General features: G+C 36.1%; 1 protein-coding gene across 5 annotated transcripts in view; it reads left to right on the top strand.

Moving 5' to 3' along the window:
• Positions 1-15,424, top strand: part of RPGR (retinitis pigmentosa GTPase regulator) — a 93,972-nt gene that overhangs the window by 2,609 nt on the left and 75,939 nt on the right. For 4 of the 5 annotated variants that reach the window (XM_069065685.1, XM_069065681.1, XM_069065683.1 and 1 more), the window contains exons 2-4: positions 6,063-6,188; positions 6,638-6,730; positions 8,702-8,764. In XM_069065685.1, the coding sequence (XP_068921786.1) occupies positions 6,063-6,188; positions 6,638-6,730; positions 8,702-8,764 (282 nt within the window). The remainder of the gene's footprint in view (positions 1-6,062; positions 6,189-6,637; positions 6,731-8,701; positions 8,765-15,424) is intronic. The other variant, XM_069065684.1, reaches the window with a different exon arrangement.

The following is a 15,424-nucleotide window of genomic DNA, read 5'->3' as shown; positions in this document are numbered from 1 at the left end:
AGATATACATAGGGCACATTGCGGATAATCAGTAAATGGAAGGTGCTAATATTAAAGGGTATAAGGAAAGGCTTCTCATAGAAGATGTCAGCTTGAATTTGAAGAAAGCCAGAGAAGCCAGGAGGAGAGATGTGGAAGGATGAAGTGTCTTGTGCAAGAAACAACAAACAGGCCTAAGTCATGTGATTAAAGAGTACATGGTAGGGAGTAAAGTATAGTAGAATTGGACAGGTTTGAGGAGGCCAGATTGTATAGAGCTTTGCATGTGAGACAGAGAATATATTTGATCCTAGAGGTAATAGGGAGTTACTGGAGTTTATTGGTTAAGGGGTGACATGGTCAGACCTGTAACTTAGGAAGATGGCTTTGACAGGGAGTAGCAGGTAGAGACTTGTGGCAGGTGGACCAACCAGCAAGCTGTTGTAATAGTCCAAGCATGAGGATGCCAAGACCTGTGTGAGTTGGGGTTCAAGTGTTAGAGGAGAGAAGGGGGCATAAACAAGAAATGTTATGAAAGTAAAATCTTCAGACATTGGATTGGATATGGCAGGTGAGAGGCAGTGATGAGTCAAGGATGACATCTAGGTTGAGAGTCTGGGTGCCAGGGAGGATAGTGTTACCTTTGACAATAATAGGGAAGCCCAGAAGGGAGGAATATTGTGGGGAAAAATGAGTTCATTTTTGGACATGTTGAGTTTGATATCAAAGGGACATTCAGTTTGAGATGTCTGATAGATTGTTTTATACAAATCTGGAGGTAGTAGAGAGGTTAGGGCAAGATAAGCAGATCTGAAAATCACCAGCGCAGAGGTAATTGAATGTGAGCGAGCTGTTGAGACAACCAAATAAAATAGTATAGAGGGAAAAAGGAAGAGGAACCAGAAGAGAGCCCTGGGAGACAGATACCTATCTTTAGTGGGCTTGACAATAAATGAAGATCCAGCAAAAGAGACAAAAGAATCAAGTGGGAGGCGAAACAGGAGAGATCAGTGTGACAAAAACCTAGGGTAATGAGAACATCAAGGAGAAGATGATTGGATGTTGTCAAAGGTCAGTAGTGGTCAAGAAAGATGAGGATTTGGGGAAAAAATTAGATTTAGAAATTAAGAGATTATTAGTAACTTTGGAGAGAGTAGTTTCAGTTGAATGATAAGGTTAGAAGCCAGATTGTAGATAAATTGAGAGAGTGAGAGGAAAAGGAGTGGAGGAATTGATTATAGATAGACTTCTCAAAGAGTTTAGCTACAAAAGGGAGAAGAGATCTTCATTAATAACTAGTGCAGATTGACAGAACAAGTGAGCAGTTTTTGAAATGGAGGAGACATGGACATTTTTGTAGTCAGTAGGAAAGCAGCCAGTAGACAGGGAAAGAATGAAAATATATGGGAAGGTGAGGATTATGGAAGAGGCAATCTGTTGAAGAAGATGGGGTGGAATAGGGTCACTTGCACTTGTGGAGTAGTTTGCCTTGGCAAGGAAAAGGGCAACCTCTTCATATGAGACAGGGGTAAAGAAGAAAGTAGTCACAGAAGACATCTGGGTGATGTGAGATGAGAAGGGAAAAAGAGGGAGCTCTTGGCAAATGACGTCTTTTTTTCAGTAAAATCTGAGGCAAGGTTTTTGGTGATGGGAGTAGGGTAGGGAGAGGGAGGCATGGGAAGTTTGAGTAGGGATGTCAAGGTTTGGAAGAGCTGCTGTTTGCCTTGCCATAGTGAAGTCCCAGTTAAGTTTTTGTTAAAAAAAATTGTTCAGGACCCAGTCAGCACAGTTTGGTATTTTTCTCCAGCTTTAATCAATAGTATGTGTATGGGAGTGAGGGCAGTGGATGGTAGGAGCCATTCAAGACTGAGAATTTCAGGGAGAGATTGTTAATATCTCTTAAGAGACAAGGGACTCAAGAGAAGAGAAAAATGTAGAGTTGAACTGGTTCACCAAAGTAGCATAGTTAGGGCAAGGATGATAACTTTGGAAAGGACTGAGAGGTTAAAGAATTGGAAAACAACAACAGCAAGAACCACCACCATATTTGGAATTAGGGAGGGGTCAAATGAGGATAGATTGTGATAGTTAAGGGAATTTCAGAGTTCATGAATATTGAAATGAGGCTTTTGTGGATGATGGCAAGATCACGTGGGTGAGGTGGAATGGAGGTCATGGGAAATACAGTAAAGGTGAAAAATTGTAAGGTTGTGTTGTTTGAGGGAGAATCTGTATGTATGTTGAAATTTCCTACTATTAGGTAAAGAGTTTAGGAGGAGAGAAAGACTGAAGGCACTGAAGACATTGAGGAAAGAAGGAAAGTATCCTACAGATTAGTAGATAACCATTACCAGAATTTTTATTAGGTGGTAGATATGGATAAAGAGTCATCCTCAGAGGATGAGAGGCTACTGAGTGGTGATAGTAGGGGAAGAACCTGGCAATGGTAATGGAGAACCAGGAGTATTCCAATTCCTCCATCTCAGCCAGTGAGTGGGGAGGTGGGGGTGAGGGAAAGTGCATTCAGTGCTAGGAAGGCTGAATAAGGGAGACTTTATCAGGAGGGATGTCCAGAGAGTACAGTGGAAGGCCTGAGTAGCTTTAGCGTGGGACATTGGAGGAAAGGGTTGTTTTATGACACACTGAATGTTAACAATCAAGTCATTGGTTACATTTATCAAGGAATCTTATATGATCTTAATGTTTGCACAAGAGACTGTTTTGTTCTACTGAATCAAATGCTTTCTTATTAGTTGTATGAAGGAAGATGTTGCATGTTGTACAGAATCTTTGTGAAAGCTTGATTGTTTTCATATTTGATGAGATAGACCTGTTGGTCAATAGTTATTGATGTTATCTAGAAATCTTATCTTTTTTTGGATTTTGATGTCATCCTTATTTTTCTCCATTTTCTTGTTTCTTTCCTCTGGTTAGTGTACTGTAAAAGGATCCTTTAGTGCTCTCAAGGTAGTATTAACTACCAGCACAGATTTCTTCAGTGTATGCTTGGTTTAGTTCAGTTGTTTTTATCAATTTTACTGTTTTTAGAATTTTCTTCTTAGTATAGTGTTATCGCGCACTAAATTGTTAAAAGTCCAATTATGCTTCTTCCATCACTGATGAAAAATGTAGAAATGTTGGCAGACTTGTTCCATTTTACTTCTATTTTGTTTCCTACTGCTAGTATCATCCATGTATGCTTTTGGTTGATGTAGCTTATTTGATTCTCATATCAAAGCTTTCTCTAGACTTATTTTTCCTTCCACTCCTTAGGATGATATCTGGTACAGGGTTCATCTGGAAATAGGATTCCCTTTAGATGGTGAGTCTCTTGACATGTTCCATTCATGGATGGTAATGTGCTCTGCTTATGAAGCCTAGAATATCATAGGGCTTCCAGTGAGTTGATTTAGTAGCCAAAAGCAATTGGCTTAATAATCAATGCAGAAAAAACTAAGTGGATGAATAATACCTATTGTCCAGATTGCAACAAGTAGCTGGATGGCAAGTCCTTTGAGTTAGTACATATATTTGATATTGGCGTTACAAATGGACAGTGAGTTGGACCCAGAAATGAATATGAAGGAAAGAATGGGAGGATTACATTTGGGAAATTATGTAATACTTTTATCTAGTTCAAGCTGATCCTTGTTGTGAAAGGGCATCTTTTCATTACCTACATTTCCCCAGAAATTCTGTATAGCTGAAGATCTCAGAACACAGCATTTTCTGAGGCATGAAATTTTAGGTGATCCAAAGAGCAATAGAGTGATTCGTGGTGGGTTCAAGCAGGATGTAGTATATTTCCAGTGTTGAGACTATGGTCAGGAAACACAGTAAGGAATATCACTGAAGAAATAAACGTAGTCAGGAAAGGAGGTAGGCTGGTCATGTAGTGAAAGTATGTAGCAGTTCTACTGGAGAGTGCTGCACTTTCAACCACAAAATGTAAACAACAAACAAAAAACCACAGAGGAAAGCTTCTAGCATTATTGGAACGCCCATAGAACACAGATAAAAATTTATAGAATGAAGAAAGTATGAATGTGATCTATATCGTGGAGGGAATACTCACTGATCTATTAAAGCATCACAAGGCGGGACTATTTTAGAGGAAGCAAATTATGTCTAGTATTGACATTTTCTTATAGCACTTTTGTTCATGTTACACAGAACACCAAGGTTTTGTGGAGCATAGTTTGGGAAATGCTGGAATAGAAAATGGGCCTTTTGCAGGCTGTGTATGTGTGTGTGTGTGTGTGTAGTTGTTATTGTACTACCTTTCCTGAAATGTGCAATCACAATGTGATCACTGCAAGGCTAGTGTGATCTCTTTTGGCTAGAGCCATTAGAGCCATACAGTTCCTTTGCATTTCATGTTCTTGACTTTCCCAGGTTCTCCATGTTAGAGAGACTATGGACATTTGTGAAATGTTACCTTGTCAGATATTAATACCAGCTATGGAAATTCTGTCATCTCTACTAATTAGAGTGTGAGGAAGGGGCTTCTTCTGTCAAAGGGCTTCATGACCAAATCCCTAGGATTGAGGCTTCACTGGTACATAGGATAAAAACTATGAGACAATGGTTATTAAAAATTACCATGTAATAGCTATTAAGCATCTTTTATATTCACTGTACTGTGTATTTGCTGGGGGTGGAGGTTGGGGAGAGATATAAAGATTATAAGATGTAGTCCCCTTTCTTGCATTCTACAATATAGGTTGTTAGAGGGATTGAAACATATAAGTTACAAAATATTTTAGAAGTTTGAAACAGTAATAGAAAGAATGTCTTAGGGTAGCACATGTCTGCCAAATGAATGACACCGATTATCATTAAAGCTCAGTGAAAAGGAGTGTTGTTTGAGGCCAGAGAATTCAGGAGATGAGATGGTATGTGATCATGGTGAAGTCTCGGGTTAGTTAGTATGAAATCAGCTCACCAGAGACCCTTACTCTGTTAATAGGAAAATCAAACAAAGTGATCCATTAGTGGGGATAAGTTCTAGAGCAGAGGTTCCTAATCTTTTTTTGTATGTCATGGAATCCTTTGACAATGTAGAAAAACCTGTTCTCAGAATGATGTTTTTAATGGCATAAAATAAAATACATAGGATTATAATGAAATAAATTATTTTGAGATACTTGATAAAATAGTTATCTATATTTATATGTTTTTATACACATATATAACAAGTGTACATATGCACACATATATATGTGTTGGTGCCTGAAAAACAATGTACTAACAAAAGATTGGTTTTTGTAGTTTACTGGCCCCCTTGAATTTGTCTATTTCTTATATCCTCCCTAATTCAATAATAATGCAGTCCTATGCTTTGTTGAGAGTTGTAGTTTCGAGGTCTATGGAGGTGGTGCTATTAAATGTTGACCTGATTCGATCATACTTAGAATATTGTGTCGAGTGCTTGACACCACATTTTAGGAACAACTTTGATAAACTGGAGAGAGTAACCTGAAGAGAGCAACCAAGATGGTGAAGGGCTGTCTTGTCCTGTGAGGGTCATTTGAAAGCATGAGAGATGCTTATGCAGCAGAAGAGAAGACTTGATGTGGAGTCAGACATTTGGGGACTGACACATAAAAGATGGGATAGGCTCATTCTGTTTGACTTCATATGGTAGAATTAAGAGTATGCAGTGAAAGAGTCCAGGAGATAAATTTAAGCTGGTTTTTAGGAAGAACTTCCTTAACCATGACAACCAACTATAACCAGCTTCATGGGATAGTGGGATCTCTTGTGCTTGGAAGTCTTCAAGAAAGCTGAATTAAACACTTAGTACAGAGGAGATTCCTTTTTGGGGCCACTTTGGAATAGATGGTCTCTGAGATCCCTTCCAACTCTGAAATTCCCTGATTCTGTCAATATTAATAGATTTGTTCAAGAAAATAAGTTTAACTCATTATTAAAAGAACAAAGATATAAATAATATCAGAGCAGAAGAAGCTAGGTGAGATAAGACCTGGATATAAGTGGATCACTGAATTATTTTTTGTTTGTTTTTATTTTGATGGACAATGTAGTATAAATCCTAAAATAGTAAATATTTATATTTTAAGATTCAGGTGCTGTTTTCACTTTTGGAAAAAGCAAGTTTGCAGAAAATATTCCCAGCAAATTCTGGTTAAAAAATGACATACCTGCATATCTATCATGTGGAGATGAACATACTGCCATTATAACAGGTCAGTAAAACCCTGTATGGTGAAAATAAAATTTGGGAAGCCTATTTTATTGTATTTCTACTGTTAAAACCTACTTTTAGCAATGTGATGTATAAATCTAGAAAGAATAAGAGTGATTATTTACTTGACCAAAAGACCAAAAATTTACTTTAATTGTAAGTTCCATTACTAAATATAAAGTATGATTAATCTTACATACAATTTTATAAGAGTAGATCTGTTGGATTAGTAATGTCATCTCTGTATCATAAAAAAAAAGGTTATTGTGTAGTAATAGAAGTGCTATTGTGCCTGATATAATTTAAACACAAGTAGGTATACAAAATAGCTTAATTAAAGGTAAGATACAGTGCTATTTTTCTAAGTATGGCTTACTTAAAAGTAGGTGATCTTGTCTAACATTTTATGTTTAGGATGATCAGTTTTATTAATTTCCGCTTATTTTTCAGGAAATAATAAACTTTACATGTTTGGCAGCAACAACTGGGGCCAGTTAGGATTAGGATCAAAAACAACAATCAACAAGCCAACTTGTGTAAAAGGTTTGTTTGCTCTTTATTCTTTGCCCATTTTACAAGTAGCTTACTAATAAACCATTAAAGTCCTCTTAGAGTCACTGTACTAAATGTTTACTGTTATTTTTGAAGTCCTATAAAATTATTATAAAATTAGTTTTTAGTTTTGTCTTTAATTGTGCAGCATAATAAAAGTTTTAAGATTAAGTTGAAAAAAATTTTTTTTCCCTTTGTCGCACCTATGTGTTCATCAGTGTGGAGAACACCTGGTGAGGAAACTGTTGAGCACTTTACAGCCTAGGGAATTTGCTTGAGGCACTGAAGGGTTAAATAACTTGATCAGGGTCACATGACTGAAATGGTTCCAAGACCAAAATTGAACCCACTTTTTCCTGTCTGCCCATTATGCCATACTGCCTCTTATGATTTTAATGTTAATTAATATTTAGAATTTTAATGTATGTGGCATTCAGGAAGTTATGTTCTAGTGCCTCAAATTTAGATTGACCTTGATGAGGCAACGAGGTGTTATCATGGTTGATGCTGAGACTGGAATCAGGAAGACCCTGCATCAGATATTTATTAGCTGTGAGAACCTGTGCAAGTCACTCTGTCTTTCTCAGTTGGGGCTGTAAATAGCCCCAACTTAACTCCCAGGATTGTTGTGAAGATTAAATGAAGTATTTGTAAAATCCTTAGCACAGTGCCTAGCATGTAATAGTTATCATCATCTTATCATCCTGATGATCAAAAGGGTTTTTTCCTTTTAAGTTTCACTGCTTTTAAAAATCTCTTATTTTGTAGAACTCCTTTCATCTGTTACCTTACTGTAGATTTAGAGCTCTTGCTTGCTAGAGATTTGACATCATATTCTTGTAATTTCTAGTTAAACGTGTATTTTCCTGTATTATGTATTATAAATTGATCTCACATGCTAAGACCTTTAGCTAGATATCAGTTACTCAACAAGCATTTATTAAGCACTTACTATGTTCCAGGCACTGTAATATGTGGTCATATGTATTAAACTAAGAAACAGCTTAAAAGACTAATGATGATAGGGGATTTTTTTTAGTAGTGAAAGATGTAGTTTCAAATTTTAACCTTAATGTGAATTGTTTTTTATGTAAATCCAAATTGAATATTTTATATTGGTCAAAAAAGTATAAACTCTTGAAGATACATAGTCAATAAAAAACATTATCTTTGTTATATCTTTTATGGTGTGATAGGGGAGAAAATAGGCCAATAGTATCCTAAGTAGTTATAGATTATAAAAGAATTACCACAATCTAATGACTAGATAAAGGGAAACTATTGATTGAGGAGAAGAGTAGATGATGGGTGGAAGATAGTCAGAAAACCAAATGTCTTTGAAGGATGAGGACTTTAAATTGAGATGGAAAGGAGAATGAACTGATAGACATACACACGTATAATGAGTCTTAGAAAGGGTCTTAGAAACAGAAGAGAGAAATATGGAGGACAGTCATGTAGACTGACTTGAAACAAAGGTTACATATATGTATATACAAACACACACATACATATAGTCTAGGCAATGATATGAAAAATAGGATGATGGTGGAAAGCTTTGAATGAATGAGGAAAAGAATGAAAACACATTCATTAGGGACCCACTATATACCAAGCACTGGGCTGAATGGTAGAGAAATTTTTTTAAAAAACTTAAATAGCCCTTGTTTTCAAAGAGCTTATTTTTGAATTTGAGGAGACAGTGCCTAAAAGCAAAGTGAGCTACAGGGGTAAAGAGAAAGGCCAGGAAGTCAGTTCTAAGGGTACAATAGTGGGAATAGAATAGTAAGTGTATTAGGCAGTTGAAGACAGCTGTCAGAAGTTTGTATTAATGTAGAAGGTAATTGAAGTCATTGATAGACTATGAGTAGTATAATGACATGATTAAAGTTATTTTTCTGTAAACAAAAATGAATTTTCATTTGTCAGAAGCAATTTAAATATTTTCATTACTTTTTTTAGCTTTAAAACCTGAAAAAGTAAAATTTGCCGCATGTGGAAGGAACCATACTTTGGTATACACAGGTACAGTCACATATATTATGCATAATTTCCTAGTGAAATCTGAGTGCTAAAGTCTGTATTTTTGTGGATTTGTAAAGTTTATGGATTTTGCATACTCTCATAAATAAGCATTATTTACTTCAGATATAGTTTGACTGAACATTTATTCAACCTTGACTGTACAAGTCACTGCTTAAAAGTTTCTAAGTGAAAATGTTTGGTAGACTTAAATTGTCCTTTGGAAAAATTGTCAAAATGAATGTTTAGTAGCAGAATTCAAATAATTTCTAGGATTATTATTTATAAAATATCCATTTGAAGAAATTTATTTGACATCTTTTGTTAAGGGTTGCCACCTTGCTGCATACACTAGGGCCAGTTGCTTCTGCCACACTTCCTTCTCCACTGCTCATGAGAACTGCCCAGGAGTTGACTATCAAGCACAAGCTCAGCTGAACCTGCCTCAGAAATCTAGGGTTGCCTCTGGAAGTGGAATAACTTATTCAGAAGAAACAGGATGGGTTCAAAGGGGAGTGAGATAGCATTGTATATTAAGAGGACATATTCTTATGAAGTAATGCAGAAACTATTAGGGGAAAGGATAGTGGAAAGCAATTGTGTGAAGATTAGTGGAAGCAAAAATGGAGGTGACATTATCATGAGAGGAGAGGACAGACTAGCTGGGAAAAAGAGGAAGTAGGTGAGGAGTTGGGGAAAGAGATGTGTGATACAGTAGTGATGAGGCACTTCACCTGTCCATCCATTTACTGTAGTTTTGCCAAAAACAGAGCTGCTAGTATTTTTTAACTTGATGTAATGTTTATTTCATTCTTCAAAATGTGAAAGAACCAAGAAGGGGAAATTCTACTCAAGATCTGATTTTCATCAGCAGAGAGGAATTGGTTGCTGGAGCATAAATGATGGAAACTTTGGGAGGAAGTAACTACTCCATTTTAGAATTTGTGTAGAGAATGAGAGGAAATCTGGGAAGAGTATAACATTCACCTATATTTTGGTAAAGGAGCTTTAAAGGGGTTCAGAGGAGTCCATTGACTCCTACAGGGAAAGTAACCTGAGGAGGGGTGGTAAGTAATCAGAATGAATTCCTGGAGACCTAAACAAAAATAAATCCAGTGAAGAGACAAAGTATTCCATAGAGACCTATATGAATACATAGGTAATTCACAACCAACTTAGATATGTACAGAAGATAATGGAAAATAAATACAAAAGCAAGAGACAGTTTTGCAAAAAATATCAATAATATTAAAGCTCAAAATGATCTGTGGATGGCAAGAAAAGCTTAACTTGGATATCAACTTCCTCGCTACCATTTTTGTCCTGTCCTTTCTAGTCCAAAGATCATTCTCCTTGACAAAAAACAAACAAAAAAGCCCCCAACAAAACACAAAACAAAAGGTAAAAAAGCATAGTGGGTCTCCCTTCTTTCTGTTTATAGTTATCCCATCAGCAATAGTCCTTTTCCCCAGCTTCGTCATTTTTACCATCATCACATCTCTTGAATATGTCTCTCTTTTCTGCTCAATTACCACTTTAGTTCCTGACCTCATTACTTCTCATTTGGACTGTTACAGTGGGCTCCTATTAAGTCTCCTAATGCAAGCCCTGCTCCCCACCTAATAAATCCTTCTCACAGCCACTAGTGTGATTTTACTAAAGCACAGGTCTGATCAGATCAAAACACACACACACACACACACACACACACACACACACACACACACACACACACGACTATTACCTTTCAAAACAAATCTGAACTCCTTTGTTAACATTTTAATCTTTTCTCAGCATAGCTTCTTCTTGTCTTTTCAGTCTTCTTATACATTACTTCCCTTCCCATACTCTATAATCTATCCATACCGACCAGTTGCTCTTCTATACACATTAACATTCCAGTTCTGATCTTTAGGATTTTACAGAGAAGAAAAAGGTCATTATCAAGACCACATCATGACAGATGAAGGCCATTTCTTTTTTTGACAGTTACTAAAGTAGTAGATGTTTACCTAGAATTAATAAAGCAGTTGTTAAAGCCTCTTATGTTCTTTTTTTAATAGTATTTTTTCCCCAATTGCATGTCAAGAAAATTTTTAGCATTCATTTTTACAAGATTTTGAATTCTAAATTTTTTCCCTCCTTCCCTCCCCTCCCCTCTTCTGAAAATGGTACATAATTTTATATAGCTTATACACATGCTATCATATATGACATATTTCCATATTAGTCACAGTTGTGAAAGATGAAACAGATCAAAAGGGAAAAAAAATGAAAAAGAATAAAGTAAGTGAAAAAAATGCTTTGATCTTCAGAGTCTATCAGTTCTTTATCTGGATGTAGATAGCATTTTCCTTTCTGAGTCCTTTGTACTTGTCTTGGATTATTGTGTTGCTGAGAAGAGCTAAGTCATTCATAGTTGACCAACACACAATGTTGCTAATACTATGTACATTGTTTTCCTATGAGTTCTGCTCATTTCACTTTGCATCAGTTCATACAAGTCTTTCCAGGTTTTTCTGAAATCTGCCTATTCATCATTTCTTATGAGACAATAGTATTCCATTACATTCATAAACCACAGCATGTTCAGCCATTCCCCAATTGATGGGCATCCCCTCAGTTTCCAACATTTTACCATCACGAAAAGGTTGCTATAAATATTTTTGCACATGTAGGTGCTTTCCCCTTTTTGGTGATTTCCTTGGGATATAGACCTACTAGTGGTATTGCTGGATCAAAGGGTATGCTCAGTTTGGTTGCCCTTTGGGCATAATTCGGAATTGCTCTCCAGATGGTTGGATCAGTTCACAGCTCCACCAACAGTGGCTTAGTGTGCCAGTTTTCCTACATCTCCAACAATTACCATTTTCCTTTTTTGTTATATTAGCCTATCTGATAAGTGTGAGGTGGTACCTTGAAGTTGTTTTAATTAACATTTTTCTAATCAAAAATGATTTGGGGTACTTTTTTCTATGCCTGTAGATAGCTTTGATTTCTTCATCTGAAAACTGCCTGTTTATTTGACCATTTATCAGTTGGGAAATGTTTTGTATTCTTATAAATTTGATTAGTTGTCTATATATTTGAGAAATGAGGCCTTTATCAGAGATACTTGCTATAAAGATTGTTCCCTAGCTTTCTGCTTTCCTTCTAATCTTTGCTGCATTGGTTTTGTTTGTAAAAAAGTTTTTATTTTAATATAATCAAAATTATCTATTTTACATTTTGTAATGCTCTCTGTCTCTTGTTTAGTCATGAATTCTTCCCTTCCGCATAGATCTGACAGGTAAACTATTCATTGCTCTTCTAATTTGCTTATTGTGTCACTTTTTAAATTTAAATCATGTACCTATTTTGACTGTACCTTAGTATATGGTGTGAGATGTTATTCTATACCTAGTTTGTAGCCTTTTGTTTTCCAGTTTTCCCAACAGTTTTTGTCAAATAGTGAGTTCTTATACCAAAGGCTGAGGTTTAGGGGTTTGTCAAACACTAGATTACTGTGGTCATTGACTACTGTGTCTTGTGTACATAATCTATTCCACTGATCCACCACTCTGTATTTCTTAGCCACTACCAGATAGTTTTGATGATTACTGCTTTATAATATAATTTGAGATCTAGTATTGTTAGACCATCTTCCTTTGTATTTTTTCATTAATTCCCTTGATATTTTTGATCTTTTATTATTCCAGATGAATTTTGTTGTTATTTTTTCTAATCCTATCAAATAATTTTTTGGTAGTTTGATTGGTATGACACTGAATAAGTAAATTAGTTTAGGCAGAATTATTTTTTATTATATTGGCTCTGCCTACCCATGAGAAATTGATTTTTTTTCCAATTATTTAGATTGAACTTTATTTGTGTGAAAAGTCTTTGGAAATTGTGTTCATATAGTTTCTGGTTTTGTCTTGGCAGGTAGACTCCCAAATATTTCATATTGTTTACCATTATTTTGAATGGAATTTTACTTTCTATCTCTTGCTGCTGGGCTTTGTTGGTTATATAAAGGAATGCTGATGATTTATGTGGGTTTATCTTATATCCTGCAACTCTGCTAAAATTGTTAATTATTTCAGTTAGTTTTTTAGTTGATTCTCTAGGGTTCTGTAAATATACCATCATATCATCTTCAAAGAGTGATAGTTTTATTTCTTCATTGCCTATTCTGATTCCTTTGATTTCTTTTTCTTATCTCTATAGCTAACATTTCTAGTGCTATATTGAATAATAGTGGTGATGATGGGCATCCTTGCTATCCTTGCTTCACCTCTGGTCTTATTGGGGAGGCTGCTACCTTATCCCCATTACAAATAATGCTTGCTGATGGTTTTAGATAGATACCGCTTATCATTTTAGGGCTACTTCCTTTATTCCTGTGCTCTCTTACGTTCTTGTGGAAAAGATGGATAGATGTGAGCTATATGTATAACTCAGTAGATTCTGAACTTGTTCAGTGTCATGAATGGTTCCATGTCAGGGTTGTGATTCGGGAGCCGTGCATGACCCTGTGTTGTTTAGCATTTTTATCAGTTACTTAGATAAAGACATAAATGATATACTCATGAACTTTGTGGATGAATCAAAGCTGAGAGGGAATAGATAAACATACTTTATGTCATCTTCTGGATTCAAGAAGTTTGGACTGGCTGAATCATTAGGCTTATTCTAATAAGATAAAATTTAGTAGATATAAATATAAAATCTTAGAATTATACTTTTGCACATTTTAAACCAGATGTCCAATAGTCATCTCACCTCAACATATCCAAACTTCCTTCCCCGTCCCCGCAAACTTCCCAGTTTCCGTTGAAATCATCTTTATCCTGCTTGTCACTCAGATTCGTATCTAATCAACTTCCAGGTCTTGTCATTTCTACCGCACAACATCTCTAATATACATCTCCTCCTCTCTGCACACAAAGTCATCACTCTGGTTCAGGTCATCCCTCTCATCTGAAGTATTGGAATAGTTTGGTCTCTGACTCAAGACTGTCCCTACTCTAGTCCCTACACAGTGTTGAGGCAATTCTCTTAAAGTGCAAGCCTGCATGTCAGTCATGTCACTTTAACATACTTTACTAACCTAACTGTTACCTTCTTGGTTAAATATAATCTCTTTTTGATATTTAAAGCTCTTCACAATTTGATCTTTTTTTTACTTTTCTGGTCTTCTTACATGATTTACTTCCATGTACCCTGTAGTTCAGCTATGTTGACTTGCTTGCTACTGTATACTAGGCCTCAAGTTCATGCTTACAAAGATCATTGATAGAAGTAGGATTATTGAGCTTAGATAAGACTTCGAGGATACTTATAGTTTTCTAGTATTTGAAGGCCTGTCGTGTGCAAGATGGATTAGACTTACATCATTTAGTCATAGAGAGTGGAAGTAGGAGTATTAGATTTAGATAGAAGTTGCAAGGCAGCAAATTTTGTCTTAATGTCAGAAAAAAACTTGCAAAAAAATTAGAGCTAACCAAGAGTGGAATTGACTGCTTCAGGAGCAGTTGTGGTTTCTTCCTAATGAGAATTATCCCTTTCACACAGATATCATGATATAGGCAGAATTATTTTGGGGGAATGGGTTGTCCCCTGAGTTTCTTCTTCTTCTTTTTTTTTAAGCAATCAGGGTTAAGTAACTTGCTCAAGGTTACACGGCCAGTTATTTCTGGGTGTGGTGCTGAGTGTCTGAGCCCGGGATTTGATCTCCAGGTCGTCCCAACACTGGAGCCGGTGCTCTTACTCGCTGAGCCACCTGGCCACCCCTAAGCAATTGGGGTTAAGTAACTTGCTCAAGGTTACACGGCCAGGTGTTTCTGGGTGATTGCTAAGTGTCTGAGCCCGGGATTCGATCTCCAGGTCTATCTCAACACTGGAGCCGGTGCTCTTACTCGCTGTGCTATCTGGCCTCCCCCCCCTGAGTTTCTTCTACCTCATATTTTTTGAAGCTCTTAAGTTGTCCAGTGATCAGTTCTTACTTAGCACTCCTTAGGTTTCACTCTGGGAAGTAAGCAACTGGCCACCAGCGTGTGCACTAACATGCCAATTAGGAAGGATACATGACATGTTCATTTGAAAAGAATGACAGACCATTCTTTTATGTGAAAATGTTAATGGTCAAACCTGGGATTTTGAATGATTTTTTATTCGAATTTAATTTAATAGCTAGTGAAATCTTGTGGGCAGGGATTGTTACTTTTATCTTTTGTTTCCCCAGTGCAGTGGCTCATATATAGTAGGTGCTTTATAAATGTTTGTTGAATTGAATTAATTTTTTTCACTCAAGATTTCTGAATATACATCAAGGTAAAAAATATTCTGATCATTCTTGGTGTTGTGTAGCATTTTCTTTCTATTTTTCCTCATTAATTTTTTGTTATTTGGTACAAATTTGCATTACCAAGTGTCACTGATATATACAGAATAAAATAAAGCCCCATTAATTTAGATATAACTACATTGGAATTTGTTTGGCGGTTGGGACATAACTGGGCTTACATTTGTCTTTGTATCATTATAAAAAAGATTTAAGCAAGATAATAAAGGAATTGTAGTAGATTTCCCCATAATTGTTTGCAGCATTCTAAAATACATGAATTTGCAGTGCAAAGAACTAAAGGATTTTTATTAATAATAGAACAATTGGTTTCAAAT

Source organism: Petaurus breviceps, unplaced genomic scaffold, assembly GCF_028583685.1.
Source record: "Petaurus breviceps papuanus isolate PSGF00001 unplaced genomic scaffold, PetGlider_PUasm1.0 90700, whole genome shotgun sequence".
In the NCBI taxonomy this organism is placed as follows: Eukaryota; Metazoa; Chordata; class Mammalia; order Diprotodontia; family Petauridae; genus Petaurus; species Petaurus breviceps.
This window is presented reverse-complemented; position numbering and strand designations above follow the sequence as displayed.